Source organism: Pungitius pungitius, chromosome 9, assembly GCF_949316345.1.
Source record: "Pungitius pungitius chromosome 9, fPunPun2.1, whole genome shotgun sequence".
NCBI classification, from domain to species: Eukaryota; Metazoa; Chordata; class Actinopteri; order Perciformes; family Gasterosteidae; genus Pungitius; species Pungitius pungitius.
This window is the reverse complement of record NC_084908.1, coordinates 13,973,741-13,989,976: the sequence shown is the minus strand read 5'-3', so window position 1 is coordinate 13,989,976 and position 16,236 is coordinate 13,973,741. Positions and strand designations below refer to the sequence as shown.

General features: G+C 45.6%; 1 protein-coding gene across 1 annotated transcript in view; it reads right to left on the bottom strand.

Annotated features, from left to right (window-relative positions):
* maml3 (mastermind-like transcriptional coactivator 3) overlaps nt 1-12,690 on the bottom strand; it is a 76,927-nt gene extending 64,237 nt beyond the window's left edge. The window contains exon 1 of the mRNA XM_037471149.2: nt 11,564-12,690. Within this exon, the coding sequence (XP_037327046.2) occupies nt 11,564-11,941 (378 nt within the window). The 5' untranslated portion in view covers nt 11,942-12,690. The remainder of the gene's footprint in view (nt 1-11,563) is intronic.
* Nucleotides 12,691-16,236: the final 3,546 nt, after the last annotated feature.

Sequence of the window (16,236 nt, the reverse complement as noted above, 5' to 3'; positions counted from 1 at the left end):
CAGCGTCATCATCTCTCACGGTGGATGCTAGCAAAGCCACTTAGATTACAATGCCCAACAGGATCAGTTTTGCTCCCGATCACATATGATTCCTAACGTGATGGTAAAACAGGTAAACTAAGTTAGTTCTGCAGTGTTGCTATGACAGGCAACAGGTTAGGTCTCCTCAGCAGTGATGTAGAAGTCAGCCGTCCAGACTGAAACGTGAACATGATGTTGGCAGGAGACAAAAGGAACAAGACGTTACTCTCAACTTCCACTAGCAAAGACGTCTGAGCACACTTATGAGTGGGCGGAATACATAGGTCTCGATAGATACGTTGCAATACTTTGAGGAAGCAAGAAGAAAGGCCATGACACACCTTGCAGACAAGTCTGCCAACGTCGGTGAGAGTCAGTCGGCCGAGTTCTGGTGCCGTCTCCCGCACAGTCGGCACCAGCCTTTCCCCGCATACGAGGCTTTTTGGTAAATTTTGCATGTTGAATCAGCGGTGAAATCAGAGTGAGGTGAGAGGTGAGAGAAATCAGTGCGATTAGCGGCCAGTTCTCTGATGCCTGGGGGGATTGAGACTCCACGGCCACACTAGCGCCACTGTGAAGCTGCACCTTCTCATAAACAGAGGGTCTATTCCCAGAGCGTGCTACCAGCACAGATTCAGACATTTAAAGGGAGACAATATCTCTTTGTCCAAGTCTCTCTGCATACTCAAAGCAGCTTACGTCTCTGCAAAGACCTTTTTGTTTTTTTCCCCCAACTCGTTTTCTTGACACACAGATGTAATGAGCTGGAAAAGCAACAGTGGGGAAAAGACACTCTTAATGTTCCAACATATTTAGTGTATGTGCATAACAAAGATTAGGACTCTTCCGTCTCTGGGGACTTCCGTTGGCTGACGGTAAGGATCCTCGAGGGGCTTTGTTATGTTTTGTGCAGCAGTCATTAAGTATCCATTAAAAAACTCAATGGCTCCTTAACTGTCAACAAGCCAAAAATAAAACAAGAGTCCCACTCTTGCCATTTTCATGAACGGGGAAAAGTGACAATTACAAAGCTTGAAAGAAACGCAGTCACTCCTCTTCCCTGCATTCAGTGGGAATGCGACATTTTCAAACTGTAACAACTTTGGGAGTGTTATCACTACAGGGTTTGAGCTGAGCTTCAAGCTGCTAACTTTACAAAGGTCACTTGACAAAAAAAATAAAAACACGTCCGACCCAAATCTGCCAAAATTCTTTGGGGAAAAGCAGTGCGAGTTATCGTATTTTAAGTGATGCACTGAAGTGAACAGCTTGTGACAGGTGAAAGCCAGGTAAACATCTGCATATCTTGTCTTCTCTGTGGAGTTTACTCTTTCTGCTGGAAAGGTGAAGGCAAAGAGAAAGGGAGAAAGGATAAAAAAGTGGTACAGAGAGCAGAGGTGGAGGAGACATGAGCCGAGTAGAGGAATGGCAAACTGAGACTTTAAGGTGAAGTTAAAAAGTGCACTGAGTGTCAGAAAGTTCGAACAAGAAGCAGAGAAGCAGCGTGAAGTCAGGACACAGGAAGTGACAACCGACTGGGAGACGCCGAGACTAAAGATTAATCACTTTAATGTTTGGGATCATGGAATTCCCTCATTCGCTTTCTATGTGGGAGTTAGATGAGAAAGTTTCTCTCATATCAAGTCTTTGATTTAAATATGAAGCTACAGCTAGCAGCCGTTAGCTTAGCTTTGCTGGAATTGTAAACAGGGTAAAACTCGGCTAGACGTTATTAAAATTGGAATACCAGCCGCTCTAAAGCTTGCTTATTACCATTTTAATGTTTTTAATACTAGCTGAACATGGATTAACATGTTAATTATATTAGAATAATTAGACTTAATAGGTGCAGGTAGAAGGATCTACCACTTTTGGGCCGAGGAGACTTGCTGCTTCCAGTCTTTACGCTAAGCTAATCCCTCTTGTCTGTATTCAAATAATGTCTCCTTTAACCTAACAATGAATCAGCTTTGTAACGATCTAAATAGTAGGGGACTGACTACGGTAACAGCTTTATCTGATTGATTTGATAGTAATATATATATATATATATATATATACACATACATACATACATATACATATCATAACTATACTGTGTAACTCGTGTGCGGAACTTTGTTTTGAAAGGTGCCATATAAATACAAATTATTATTATCTGTATTTCTAACACCCCCTAGTTGATTTTCTGGTAAAATTGTAGTTTTTCCATTGTAGGAATAATTGCTTCATGATCGAGATCTAGGCCATTTCCAGGAAAATTAAAGATTTCAAGCGTATCTCTAGTTACTTATATTTTCAAATTTTACAAATAATAGTTAGGAATAATAATTGCAATTTTTTTTTTTGCTGCGCAGTGTTTGGTAGCGATTAAGCTCTTGTAGAAATAATTATGACCACAGCATATAAAGACAGGGCAGAAGAAGAGCAGCTGGTGTGCTTCCTTGGTTGTGATCGTCGTTGCTGCTATTTTAGGAACCATTCAGGAAGTGATCTGCAGACAGGCTGCTGATGGAGTATTGAGCTCAACCAAACACATCTCAACTCCTCGCCAACCAAAGCAAGCACAACTTGCCCTCAGAGGATAGACGACAAAGTAACCATCTTGTGTACACCTCTGTCAGCTTTACTCTACTCTGGACTTTGTTCCAATCAGTTAAGCCGTGCAGCAGCCACAGACACGGTGCTGGATCTGATCAGGTTTCAGTTAGAGTGTGAGATGTCTGTTATCCCTTGCAGGCTTTAGTTTTACAGATTTGACCTTTTCTCACCACAACAACATGGGCCAGGTTGTCAGGTGGATACAGTAAGTTTTGTTCACAGCAGGACATTGCTCCCGTGAAGCGGCTCCGGTCTGCTACAGCGATCTTTTTGGCATGCTCACCGTCTTCTGTTAATACACCGACCATGCAGAAGCACCTCATACAACCAGAATTTAAAAATCCTTCAAATCAGCCCCTTCAGATCAGGGTCTGATTCCGTTTCCAACTGCATCTCCCCCCTCTTCATCCGCAGGGGAAATCGCGAGGTCGGAGTCAGTGTTGAGTAAGATTTCTTTGAGTGAAAGTCTCAAAAGGTAGAATGGAGAACTGTGCTCACCACGGGGGTGCTTCCAAAGCTGCAATTTAACGATCGAGTCAAATTGATTAATTCAGGCATGTGTGAGGTGAAATAAATCCGCTGACTCGAACAACATCCACCTCAGAGCTCGTTGTACAACCAGCTGTGTTGGCTTCGGGGGTGGTTTCAGGCAATCAGACAATCAGGGTCATATCTGTTGGTCCCTCTGCTGCAGTACCATAAGACTTCCCGTCATGCATCAGTGAGCAGACTAGCGCTCCTGTCCACCATAACCGACCGACCACACAATTGATGTCCTCCCTCACACTGTCCTGCTCTGCCCCACTGTGTCCCAGCTCCATCCTTCCCTCCGTATTGCCCTTTGCAGTATTATCGGATAATGTGTGTGAGGAGGGGGGATTTTCTCCTGCTGCACTGCAGCCACTGTGGCACAATTACCCCGGCTGCTGCACTAATGGCTATTGATGCTACTGAGGGCCTCGAACACACGCACACACACACACACTTGGGCATGCAAACATTCATAAAAAATGCATGACTGGCTCAAAAGGAAGGTGTGTGGGAGGTGGGGGGGTTGGCCAGCCCTAGAAAGAACAACAAATGTCATTTAACAAGAGGGCGGAGGCCGATGATGTCGGTCTCGACATTTTGCGCAATATGACACAGAAGCACACAGACTTAGGTGAGTGCAGGCAAACCTGTGTGCACCAATTGTGAGCAATCACCAGGTTCAAACAGGCCTGGATAGGTATCTATGTGTGTGATTGTGTCTACGGATGAGGTGTACAGTAACAGGTTGTGTATATGTGCCTGTGTGTGTGTGTGTGTGTTGCTGGAGTCCGTGTGGTCGGTAATACTCTCTTAGCGCTGGATTTCTCCCAGCCACCGGCCCGCGCTGAGAGAGCTTTAGAGCGCTAAGCCTGCTAGCTGAGACTGAACCGGGGATCACCGGAGACAAGAGGCAAAGAGGTGTAGGGAGGGAGTGGGGGCGGGGGGGGAGATGGGGTTAAATGGGACGCGCCTGAGCCAGAGTTTAAACAGACAACAGGAAGGTAACAGGCAGGTGACCAGGTGGTCAGCAGGAAGCTGTAAACGTCAAAAAGGAGGTGATATTTCCTCAGTAGTAACCAGAGGTGGGATCAAGTCACTGTTAGGCAAGTCACAAGCAAGTCTCAAGTCATTGCCCTCGAGTCCCGAGTCAAGTCGAGTCAAAGACGGAGCAAGTCCCAAGTCGAGTCACAAGTCACAGCCAACAAGTCTCAAGTCGAGTCACAAGTCGTACCATTTTAGTTTCGAGTCATTTCGAGTCATTTTATTATAGTGGGGACGGGGAACCCTGGGTGATGGTGCGCTGCCTCACAGACCTAGACTACGAAGGGATGGGTAATAGTGGATCGACTGTGTCTGTGTTATAGTGCTGTAACGCTCACCCCAGTGCTGCAGCGTAAATAAGGAGGCGATGACTGGCTTGCAACTCCGCTGCATTTATTTATATAAAACAACTCAACTTCGGTCACTGTTGGCCGTCACCACGCCGAACGAACACTTCCGCATTCACGGCCCCCCAAAACTCGGGTTGTCTCGCGTAACTACAGCTGGTAACAGCATAACGTGAACACATGCAACATCTGCATAACTGATTAACTAATAACTTTAACTCAGCTCATTACACTACTTTAAAACGGACGTTGACATAATGTTGGCGAGGATTTCCATCGGAGTCTGAATCCGGGTTCAAAAATCCCGATTTTTGTAACCATGAACGAGCTGTCTCGTTGATACGGTCAAATGGACTGCAGTGATTGGATGTCGTGCAGGCAGCGCGCGCTCTCTGCATACAGGTGGCGCACATTTTTTTGACAGATGCAGATAAACAGAGCAGCGCGGTGGTGTGAAAATGTTTTCCCCAGTTTTCATGGGAAGTAGCAAGTCTTCTCGAGTCAAAAGGCTCGAGTCCAAGTCAAGTCACGAGTCATCGGTATTCAAGTCCAAGTCGAGTTGCAAGTCTTTGTACGTTTTGTCGAGTCGAGTCTCAAGTCATCAAATTCATGACTCGAGTCTGACTCGAGTCCAAGTCACATGACTCGAGTCCACACCTCTGGTAGTAACTGCATGTGCATCAAGGAGAGGAGGCATGTTAATGACCTTTATTCAAATGAGATTCACATAGAAAAAAATCTTTATTCTATATCAGAGGTTTTAGCAAAAAAATGTCTTCATGCACTACATTGACTGTGTATGTACAATAGCTCTTGACTACTAAATACTACTTCACTTGAGTATTTCCATACACTTCAGTGTTTCCCTTAGGTTTACAACTTTGTGGGGGCGGACGTTTTCTTTTTTAAATTCTAGACTTTCTTGGGGGAGCTTGGCATCCCACTGATATAATGGTAGGGTAAATATCCATATGTTTTACTTTTAACTTATTCTTACTAGTTACACAGGTTAGGATTGCTTAGTAAAGCTGCTGTGAAGCTCCTCTGGAGCCACTGGGGCTCAAGGACACTCTGCCATGGGACAACAACCCACTCTAACACGTCTTATACAACGGATAGAAGCTGTAGATGTAGAACAATTCGATATGTTACAAAGCAGGCAGAGATTAGACACATGCCCTGTAACATTTTGGGGAGCAGCAGAAGTGTTGGATCCAAAGTCAAATTCACAGAGAGCAAGTAGCAGTTAAAAGAGAATAAAGCTTACAGCGTTGGCCCACTTTGGTTGAAGAAGTAACGAACAAGATATTGACATTAAAGTTGGCATGTTCTAAGAATTCCCCTTGTAAGACAACGAGGGTTGTTCCTGTGTTTTTCCAGGTCAAATGTTTCTTTAATCCTGCTGACAAACAAACCACCAAACTGAACTGAAGACAGAACATCCTTGGTGGACGTAACAAATTCCCCCGAAACCCCGATTCTCTACATTTTCAGAAGGAGCTCTCGGCCCTGATGGCCCACAGTGGACCGAGGTAACGGCTGAGGTCGGCTAACTACTACTTGCTGCCACTTCGAGCGGGCATGCATACACACAAAGACACGATGGGTGGTCACACATCTGCTCTAGACACACATTCGTTCGTGCCAAGTACAACTTTCTACACACTCATCCTAACTGTACGTTACACAGTGTGTGTGTATTTGTCATCCAAAGGTAGTGGAGAGAAAGACGTATTCTCTTTTGTAAATAACCGTGGGTGGTCAACTTCAAGACTGGGCCACAGTATTTAGAACGTTTTCCTAATCGGTGGTCACTTACTGCACAGAGTGCTGATAGTCTGGCACTTGGTGTGTCTGTGTGTACATTGGTCTCTATGCCTGTATTTATGTATTCTTTTGACTTTCGATCACCGATGTTGAACATAGAAATGCTGTATTGATCGGGCTGTGATATCTTGACTCGACTTGTTTTCTGCATGGTGAAGGGTGGGAACTTTCTTTTTTATTTTTATTATGTAAAGTCAACATCCTCAAATGTCATGTTTTGTAAGTGACAATGTTTAAGAGAAAACGGGTTTAATATTGTGTATGACAAAAGAGAACAAGGATATTTTAGGAACTTGAAGCTGAGATTTTTTTTTTTATATTTCTATTTTCAGAAGACTTTTATTTTGTTTATCAAACTGGTTTGTGGTGCCATATTTAAAACCATCAAGCCAAAGCCGAGGCCTGCCAACCGATCGTAGTGAACATTTACATTTCACAGCGAAACAATGCACTGATATGTGTCCTGAAGACATTTGCGGAGAAAAATCAACAATACAGTAACATAACCTTGCATTGTATTGGATCAAAGCTGTCTAGTTTGACAGTTTGATCGGGGTTCACATGGTTCGCGGGTCGTTCAGTTTAAGTGTAGCCTCAAGCCGCAGAATACAGCACAGTTGTCAAGAGGTGAGAAGACGAGAAAAAAAATCTTTTGAAAATAGTTCAGCAAATATTTGTGGACTGAAACATGAACCGGGCCTTCTGCCATACCCAGTTAAACTACTGATTACAACCGTCTTAACAGGTAGGCTTGTAAGTATGGGAGTACATGCCTGAAGATGATTTATTACCAGTGCGATTAGCTCGCAGCTTTATCTAAAAGACACTTACGTCACTTTGAGTGATTCAAGCTTTCTGGTTCCAAGTGTGTTGTTGCGTCAAACCGCCAATTAGAGGGAACGCGGCTTCCTGGCTTTTTTCAAGGGTTCGTGGCCACCGCGTGTAGAACGCGTGAACTAGCGTAGGTGTAAGGTCATGTGGTCGCAGCCGCCGCACATCCAAAGCATCCAGTTTGTGCCATGTGTGAGACGGCTGAAGATCAAGAGCGAGGAGGAGCACAAATGAGTAACTTTTATAAAGTACGCATGAAAACAAGAATGGTAAAAACACACTCCATAAAAGACACAACGAGGAGTCAGCACCTAATGAGTTAAAAACGGCAAGCCTGTCTGTGATGTCACGCGTGTGTGTGTCGACGTCACGCTCTGCGTGTGTGTGTGTACATGGACGTGCTGGTGAGTGTCAGCTCCATGCCAGCTCAGTGGTTTAAATATAGCACTTTGGCAACGGCCCCACTTGATATTAACAAAGCTATGGCCACCAGGACCCATCCACACTATGTTAGCACTGTGCTAACGCTGAAACCAGAGAAGCGGTGAACAGAGGGAGGGGGGGAGGGGAGGGGAAGGAGAAACGGAGGGAGGGAGGGACAAGGAAGGCCCCGGATTCATGAAAACTCAGCCGCCCACACTCAGGCCTCTGCTGCCAAGGGTTGAGCAGGACAACAGTGCGTGCGTGTGTGTGAAACATTCCTCTGTGAGGTGGATGCCAGAGAGCGAGCAGAGCTGAAGACAGACTGTCCTGAGCTCCTGTGTTTTAGTGAACGAGCCCCGTGCACCTCTGCCTCGCGGCTGTAAACTTGTTAGCGATGAGGCGGTCGGATCGGACCGGGTGTTTAGTCACAAAGTACAGATCACAAATTCGGCTTTCAGAGCAACACCGGGGCACGTTGGTTTCTGTGACTGAAAGGTCACCAGTCTGTGCGTCACAACAGTCAACAAAGAAAGCTGCTTGCTCACAAAAGCCCACTGAAAATAAGACTGTCAGCGCTGCACATGTTGTGTGGTTGGTTGAAACCAAAAGTAGACATTCAGCCACAATCGGGTTTGACAGCAGACCCTATTTTCAGAAAAGGAAAGTGTTCAAGAATGTGAGATTTTTGGTGTCACTCAATGTGGTATCAACTAACGTTCTGCACTGACATATGTCCATCGCATGAAAGAAAAGGAAATGACAAGGAAAACACATAAAGCTTTACAACAACGCGTGATCCCGCGTGCAAACATGCATGTGCAGCAGGGAGTTTATGGCCAGGCGGCATGTACGCGCGCTGTGCACATGGTCATTGAGGGGGGCTCATCACGCTCATTTGCATGTTCATACTTGTAGTTTGGGTTTCTAGTAGAAACATGCTTTAATGTTAAAAAAATCGGAATATGTCTGAATATAAAAAAAACGTTGAAATGAAACGTGGTACACCTTCACAAAGGTGGTTGACACACAATATGATGTCAATACAGAGTCTGCGAGGGAGCCCGAGCTCAACGACTTTTTGAACCATGTGTTTATCTGATCTAAGCAGCCCACATAAAGCTCACGGGGTCCTCTTATTGCACATTTCGTGGCTTGGTGGGCACGGCACACACCCAAACGTATGCACTGAAGAAGGGAGGCGTTTTATGGTGCGTCACCTTAGGGGTGTGCGCAGCTTTTACGACATGAATATTTCCGATGCATAGAAAATTAAATTTGTTTCGGTTGCGTAGAGAAGTTAATAAATATGTAACAAACTGCATAATTAGTGAGGTTCGTCAGTTAAGTGAGTATGGACCTAGTGGTACTGTGGAAGCCACGTTTGAGGACCAATTTATAAGTATGAGGTTTGTGTGTGTGTGAGTGTGTTTGTGTGTTTGTGCGCAATGAAGATAGAGCTAATATCCCCCGAGGAACTGTAATCATTGGCTTTCACAATGTCCTTGCAAGTTGGACACGGTCTGCTTGCCTCTAAATATCACCCATATTGCCGATCCACATAATCAACCGCATTTAACAAAAAACTCCCCCAGAGTACGGACCCCAGGGAAGAAGCTCTTCATACATCAAACAAATCACCGCCTGGTTTTCGGACCATTACAAGTTTGAAAGTGTCCACCTCGTGGAAGTGTCTCCCAGCGGTGGCTGCGTCCCGGGCCCTCGCTGTCTGTGTGTGGCCCCGCCGGGATTACCCCACCCAGGCAGGCGGGTACCCTTCACCTGTAGCTGCTTGCCTCGACTGTTCCGCTTCAGTGACGTGGAGGAAACGGTGGGAAAGCCGGGACAGGCTCCCAGCGTCATCTTCTCCTCTCTCGGTAATAGTGAGCCCATAAACACAAACACATGCTTTCTATAATGATAGGCCTGCCCCCGCCACGGCGTGGCAGCGTCTGAGAAGCACACGACAGCGTGATGCTCAATGCCGAAATCGAAGGGGAATCACACTAAGAGAGCGGCTGAGTCAGTTGTCTACCGATGAAGGACCAGAATCTGCAGACACACACTGTCCTTCTGCGTGTACCTCTTAGAAACATCCATCCATTCCCATTGCTCTTTGTACATTGTCGCCAGCCCGGGCCTTCTTCAAACTGTCCATTACACTGCAAACTGACCCGTGCCCCAGCAACACACAGCTCACAAGCAACGCCGTCCCGTCCGTCACTTCAGCTTCATGTACAGCTAAATCTGCATACGTCAGCACATTTACCATCTGTTCGGGTGAAACAGCCTTCAAACACGGCTTCTCAGCACGGAGCACTGTAACATTACCCTGCCCCTACAGATTGTGGGTGTGATGGGTAGCTACACGTACAGCAGACTCTGCTTTCCTAGAATGCCTGCTCCTGGAGTGACTGCATACAGCCATCTAGCTGCAGCTCCGCTCCCAAGAAGAGGAAAGGCAATACGCGTTTTCCCCTCTCGTTTCCTGTCATTCCTGAAATCTAAAACAATAACGACGAGACAACAACGACGAGATCTCCGCAACCCGGCTGGTCAATGCTGTGCGTGTGAATTTGAGGGATGCCGCTGTGTCTTTAAAGCGGTAATCCGTTCATTGCTGGCCATCTAATGGGCGGTTTGGTTAAATGTCCACAGGGGCCGCTCTCTAAAACGGGAGCCGGTCAGGCTCGCAGGGCTCCTAAATAACCACCGAGGCGGCCTCAGAAATCAAAGACGTTCCGATTTTGCATTTCAAATAAAGGAGAGGAACTGGGCTCATTGCAGGCAACAAAGGGGGACAGCAGTGTTGACATTCCCAATGTGTCCTTTGGTCTTTTCTAAAGAAGGCTGGAGCTTGCCTGCAAGAGTTGTTCATCGCCTTCACGCGACGACCAGGAACTCTTTCTTTGCAAATTTCACAATCTGATCATTTAAAGATATGCTCTGCAGACCCCTTCAGAGACTAAGCACCGTCGTCAAAAGACATGCATCTGAAACTGAACAATCCTCCATATGAACACTGCCCCCTATCAACAGGAAATCTCTGGAGCATTCCTATTAAATCTACTGAGTTGTTAGACTCTAGTAATGCAGCAATGCCATAATAAATATATATACATACACACATATATACATATATATATATATATATATATATTTATGGCATCGCTGCATTACTAGAAGGAAAGACAGTTTTGTGTTTAAAGTAAGCTTTCTTGCAAAATGTGTATGTAATGACTCTCATTAAGAGGTTACTCTACAGTCATTTGTGAATGACTCTCCAAACGTTACTTGCAGTGTGAAAATGTTCAGTAACTACTTGGCAGTCATATTTTTCCTGTCTGGTGACAAGGTACTTTCAGAGAGTGGGTGGCTGTGATAAGGTGTTTGCAACACTTTGTGTAGTGGCTGTTGATTTCGAGAGTATGTTACAAAGGTTACAAAACAGGCTGGAGAACGAGCGTGAGTGCATGGGGGCCGCGAACAAGAAAGGAGAAGTCGCCCTCTTCTTTTACAACAAATTGCTGCCATCCACCAGAAGTTGGTCGGAAGTTTCTGAGATGAAAAATCTAAACTTGACAACTGGCAGTGAGTTCCCGTTGAGCACAAGCGGCCCTGGTCCTGCTAAAAGAAGCCTGTCAGACTTGTCATTTCAACACACACACACACACACACCCAACGCCACCCAGAGCCGGGTTCTTTTGTAAACAAAGACACTAGTTGGCACTCTGGTTTGAAAAAGTTTTTCACAGCGGTGATCAAGTAGCAGGAGTGCAGCTCGATGGGGGTCCAACATTTCGGGGGGGGGGGGGGGGGGGCAGAGAGACACAGAGAGCGAAGGGGGGGGGGGCGAAAGAGATGGAGGTGGACGAAAGACAAGAGTGTATGTCGACGCGAGGGTGAAGGCTGTCTCGGAGGCATTGTGGTGCATGCGTTCTTACCGCTATAAGCGTGTTATTCCTCTGCTCGGCGGAGGACGCGGAGTCCGGGTCCGGCTGCTTGCTCTGCGGCTGCTTGCTGCTGCCGCCGCCGGCCGACTTCTTGGCTCTCTGCTCCAGACTCCGCTGGTACAGGCTGACCGTCTCCCTCCGCTCCAGCTCCAGCTGCTCGGCGTGCGCCTGCTGGTACCGGTTTTCGCAGTTGACGTGGTGTCTCCGGCAGCCCTCGATTCGCTGCCTCAGCCTCTCCACCACCGTGCTGTGCTTAGGTATGCCCGCCGCCCCCCCGGCGGGCACCACGCTCCCGGCGGCAGGGTTCATGCCGTTGTTGATGCAGATACTGCCGTTGGGTCCGGCAGCGGGGGAGGCGAAGTCCCCCATCACTAGGCCGAGCGGCTGCTATTTTGGAAGAACTTTTCTCCCCGTCAAGCTCACCGCCGCCACCTTCTTCAACCTCCACCTCCACCTCCACGCGTCTGGTGTCCTGCGGCTCTTGTCTTCTCTCTCTGACTCTCTCGCTCTCTCCCTATCTCCCCACCCCCCCCGGCGAAGGGTCCCGTGAAGCCGGACGGAGGGGTCGGAAGGTGCGACCGGCAACGACCGCCGAAGCGAGCAGCGACCGGGGCCGGTTTAAAGGGCTACGAGCCCGGTAGTCATACGTTGAGTGGCTCGCGGGTGACCGTTTCTTCCCCGTAGCCTCCTCGGTACTGTTTCCAAACAAACCGCTCTGTCTCGCGCTCGAGAAAAAAAAACACACACACACACAAATATCACCCAGCCGGAGTGAGACGAGAGCGAGTTGTGTTCAACAATAAAAGCCACTAAGAACAACTCCACTGGGGAAAAGAAGAAAGAAAGAAAAACAACAACAACCACAATAGCGTGGACGTTAGCGGGGACTCTACGGTCACACACACACTAACCGTCCCGCCGCGGAGCAGCAGCAGCGGCGGCAGCAACAGTCCACTCGGCGCTTTACGGCGTTGTCCTTTGAGAAAAAGTTTTGCTGCCTGAACCGAACGGGCTCCGAAGTTTCCCAGTGAACTTGCATCTCATATGGTTTTGGTTTGAAAGAAATCCCGGTGAAGATGTTGTTGAGTTGGTGGGGGGTGGTGGTGTGTGTGTGGGGGGGGGGGGTGAAGGGAGAGAGTAGGGAGGGAGGGAGGTGGTGGTGGTGGTGGGGGGAGTTTACAAGCAGCCTCGGTAGTCCGGTTGTGACTCGAGTAGACCGTACGGCGCAAAACGCGGATATGGGAAGCAGTGGCGGAAGTCTGTAGTTACTGGCTGCCGCTTGCCACCATCACAATAACCAGGTCCGCGTCTCCACCACGCCAGCGGAGTGATATCAGGACAGGAGTTGAGTGAAAACCAGTTAGAGGCTGTGAGGAGCTCGCTGATGGTACTCAAGAAAACCCGGACTGGAGTTGGGACTGTGTCTCCCCCCCCCCGTAAAGGACCGGACCGATCCCACCTGCGTAATTAAAAGGATACGCTCCAATTTTCTTTCTGTCTCTTTCCCCCTCAGTCGGTTTTAAACCCGAACTCTCTTTAGTGAAAATATATCATCCAGCCAGTTAGCTAACACATGAGATCATTTCTTCATCACCATGTTTCATACTTCTGACTCAAAATTATGAACCGCTCCCTTTAACATTAAGACACACAGGCATGTGTAGGAGGCCCAATTAGTCAAACCTGAACTATAATGCAAATCAAATAATAGGTGTCATAACCAGAGTGGTTAGGCCAGGAAATAGGGCAGTAATGTACTCTTATACACACTTTTCACACACAACAAAAAGGATCTAATTGTTCTTTACAGATGCATATTATGAAGTTATTATTCAGCTGGATGTATAAAAACACCATTATACTGAAGAACAATTAACCCTCTTTAATATTTGGAATAAGCGCTTTATATTGTTGCTCTGCCGTGTGGTTTAATGATAGAAGATCATTTAAATTATCTGTGATTACTATGATGTTACTTGGGTTTAGTTGTAAAGTGTGAAACTGGTAATTGAAATCATACCAGATAAACCACAACACACACACTTAATATAGAAAATATGTTACAACTTTACATGGATCGAGAAGAGTGGAGTTTGTGAGGTTCATTGTTAAAATGTTTCATTAACATGAGTATTGTTACAGTTATCATATGACTATTATTATTGTTACCTGCAGTGATGTTATTTAACGACACCAGAGAAACTCATCATGCGGAAAGATACACTACTAAGTGGTTACACTACCACGAAAACATCGCCTCAGGTTATGCTTATTCAGATCCATTCTCCGAAGTGAGATAATATTCTCCGGATTGTGAAATAACTTAGAAATAAAGTTACAGTGAGGATGTCAGTCTTTTTTATGTTAATGTTAATGTTTTTTCGCTTGTTGATGAACCACTAAAAATCAAAAGTATTAAGTGATTAAGTGAGTATTAAGTGTTTTTTTGGGGTTGTGAGCTACTGGTCGGCCTGCTCATATCATGCATTGTTTGGGTGTGTTGAACATACTGCATGATCAGCAATATGTTGTAGGTTAGCAACACATGGATGAACAATTGGGGAGCTTCCTTATAGTAGAATACGTTTATATTTAAAGACAATAAGAAGGACACCAGTGTGCTCCAACGATTTGCTTGCCACAGAAAGAAAAGAAGAAATTGATCATTTTCTCCCATTTAAAAAAAAAAAAGACCACATAAGTCTGATGTCCTGGTTGATCTTTATGACAACCATGTTACTCTCATCTTCTTGCATCGACACCACATGAAGTGATGAAATGGTGAGTCTGCGTTCTTACTGTTTAGAAGGTCTTTGTGAGAAGATTCTTCTACTTTGATGTCATAGGTTTCCCAATGGTTCCCTTCCAGCTTGTGACTACCTACTCAAAGCAATACCTCCCACCAACCCCCATCATAACAGGCTCCATATCAATATGAATTTGTTGTTTTTATCTTATTTTTGAGCTGGGCCAATAAATTGGATTTGGTATCTTTATCCTTAGCTGAGAATCATTGTCTCAAGCTTAATTTAAATCACAATTTAGCGCAGATCAGAAAAAAATAATCAAATAAAGAGCAGACACACAGGGCTTAAATACACTGGGAAGGTGCAGGTGATTGGACACAGGTGGAAACAATCAGGGACAAGGCAGGAAGTGAAGCTAACCCAGGAACACAAGAGGCAGGAAACTACAAAATAAGACAGGAATAAAACCCAAACCGTGACACAATGAGACGAACAACGAGAGCACCAGTCAAACCCCAAACAAATGAAAACACTGTAGGAACCGTGATGGAATGTCACAATCTCCTCATTGGCCATTGGTCATTTTTTCCGGCACTAACAGATAAACAATAAAAAATATAATTGTTGTCTCACCACTGCCAAGATTATAAAGCAATGCAAACTTAACAGTTAAATAAAGTTAAGGTTAAGAAAGTTAAGTGTACTGAACCCCTCCTCAAGTAATTGTTCATTTTGGTGAAGCTTTAGCATAAGTTTCTTAAACAAGGTTCTGGTAGAGCACATGGATCAGGAGCATTAGCTGTTTGTGGTGCAAACAGAAGTACAACTTGGAGCTGACAAATGGACGGGAAAAAAAGCAAAACTAACTGTAACCCAGTAAATATGACTCCTAAAAGCCTAACATTCAAACGGTTTGATCACGTAGTAAACTGTGATCGCTACGTAACCAACAAACATCATCTCCGAAATGTAAATAAAAGGTCACTTTCATTCTGTAGTAACATCGGTATTGAAAGAATAAAAGGGGCAGAAGCAAAGCATTATTACCACACTCTTTCTGACCGTTTCATCATCTCCCATCTGCCAGACCTGAAGCCATGAGGATTTGCTTGGAACATTTTGGCCTTGTGTTTTTTTTTTGTAGATGGAGCAAAAGCTTTGGTTTGGGTGTTGTTGTTCTGGGTTGAACGAGGAGAAATCAACCGATTTTGGGGTATGACCAACTTTTATGAATTCATGTCAGTTAGCTAAATCACAGATCTTATGATAGCTTATGGTTTGAATTCAGTGTTAATCGACGTAACGCATCCTGCTAAAATGTTTCTTTTGTATCCTTAATTAACCATTGCACTTTTCCTGGCAGACCTCTTAAATTAATGGGTTTTGGTTCCACAACAAACATGATGAAAATTAGTGTTGCTATTGAAACCAAAATAAATGTTCACGTTGCATTGAACTGGACAATGACAGGAAAGTCATTTAACATATTTTAAATGAAGAAGACACTACTACACTGTCCTCTTATTTGCTCAGAGGGCCACCAGACGCATTGTCAGCCTCGGCTTGATGAAGAGACTCAGCTGGGTGTCCACAGACGGGTTGGTGTGTGAGGTTGTAACTGGTGCTGCTGCCCAACCTGGCCGGCTTAGCTCGTCAGGAATGAATGGAATGTTGTTTCACACACACACACACACACACACACACAGAGTACAAATGAACCGCTTTCTTAATTACTTGCCCTGGTCAAAATTGACTATGTTGTTGTTGATGTTTCCCTCTCCGCTGCCATGTTATTATCAGAATTTATTCTTCTAAAACGTTTTCTTTTTGAAGTGCGGTGGTATTATTCTCCATGCATTTCGGTTATAGCTCTGGCCCTTTGGGGGAGGACTGTTGTGGATCCTTGAGGAGGAGTGG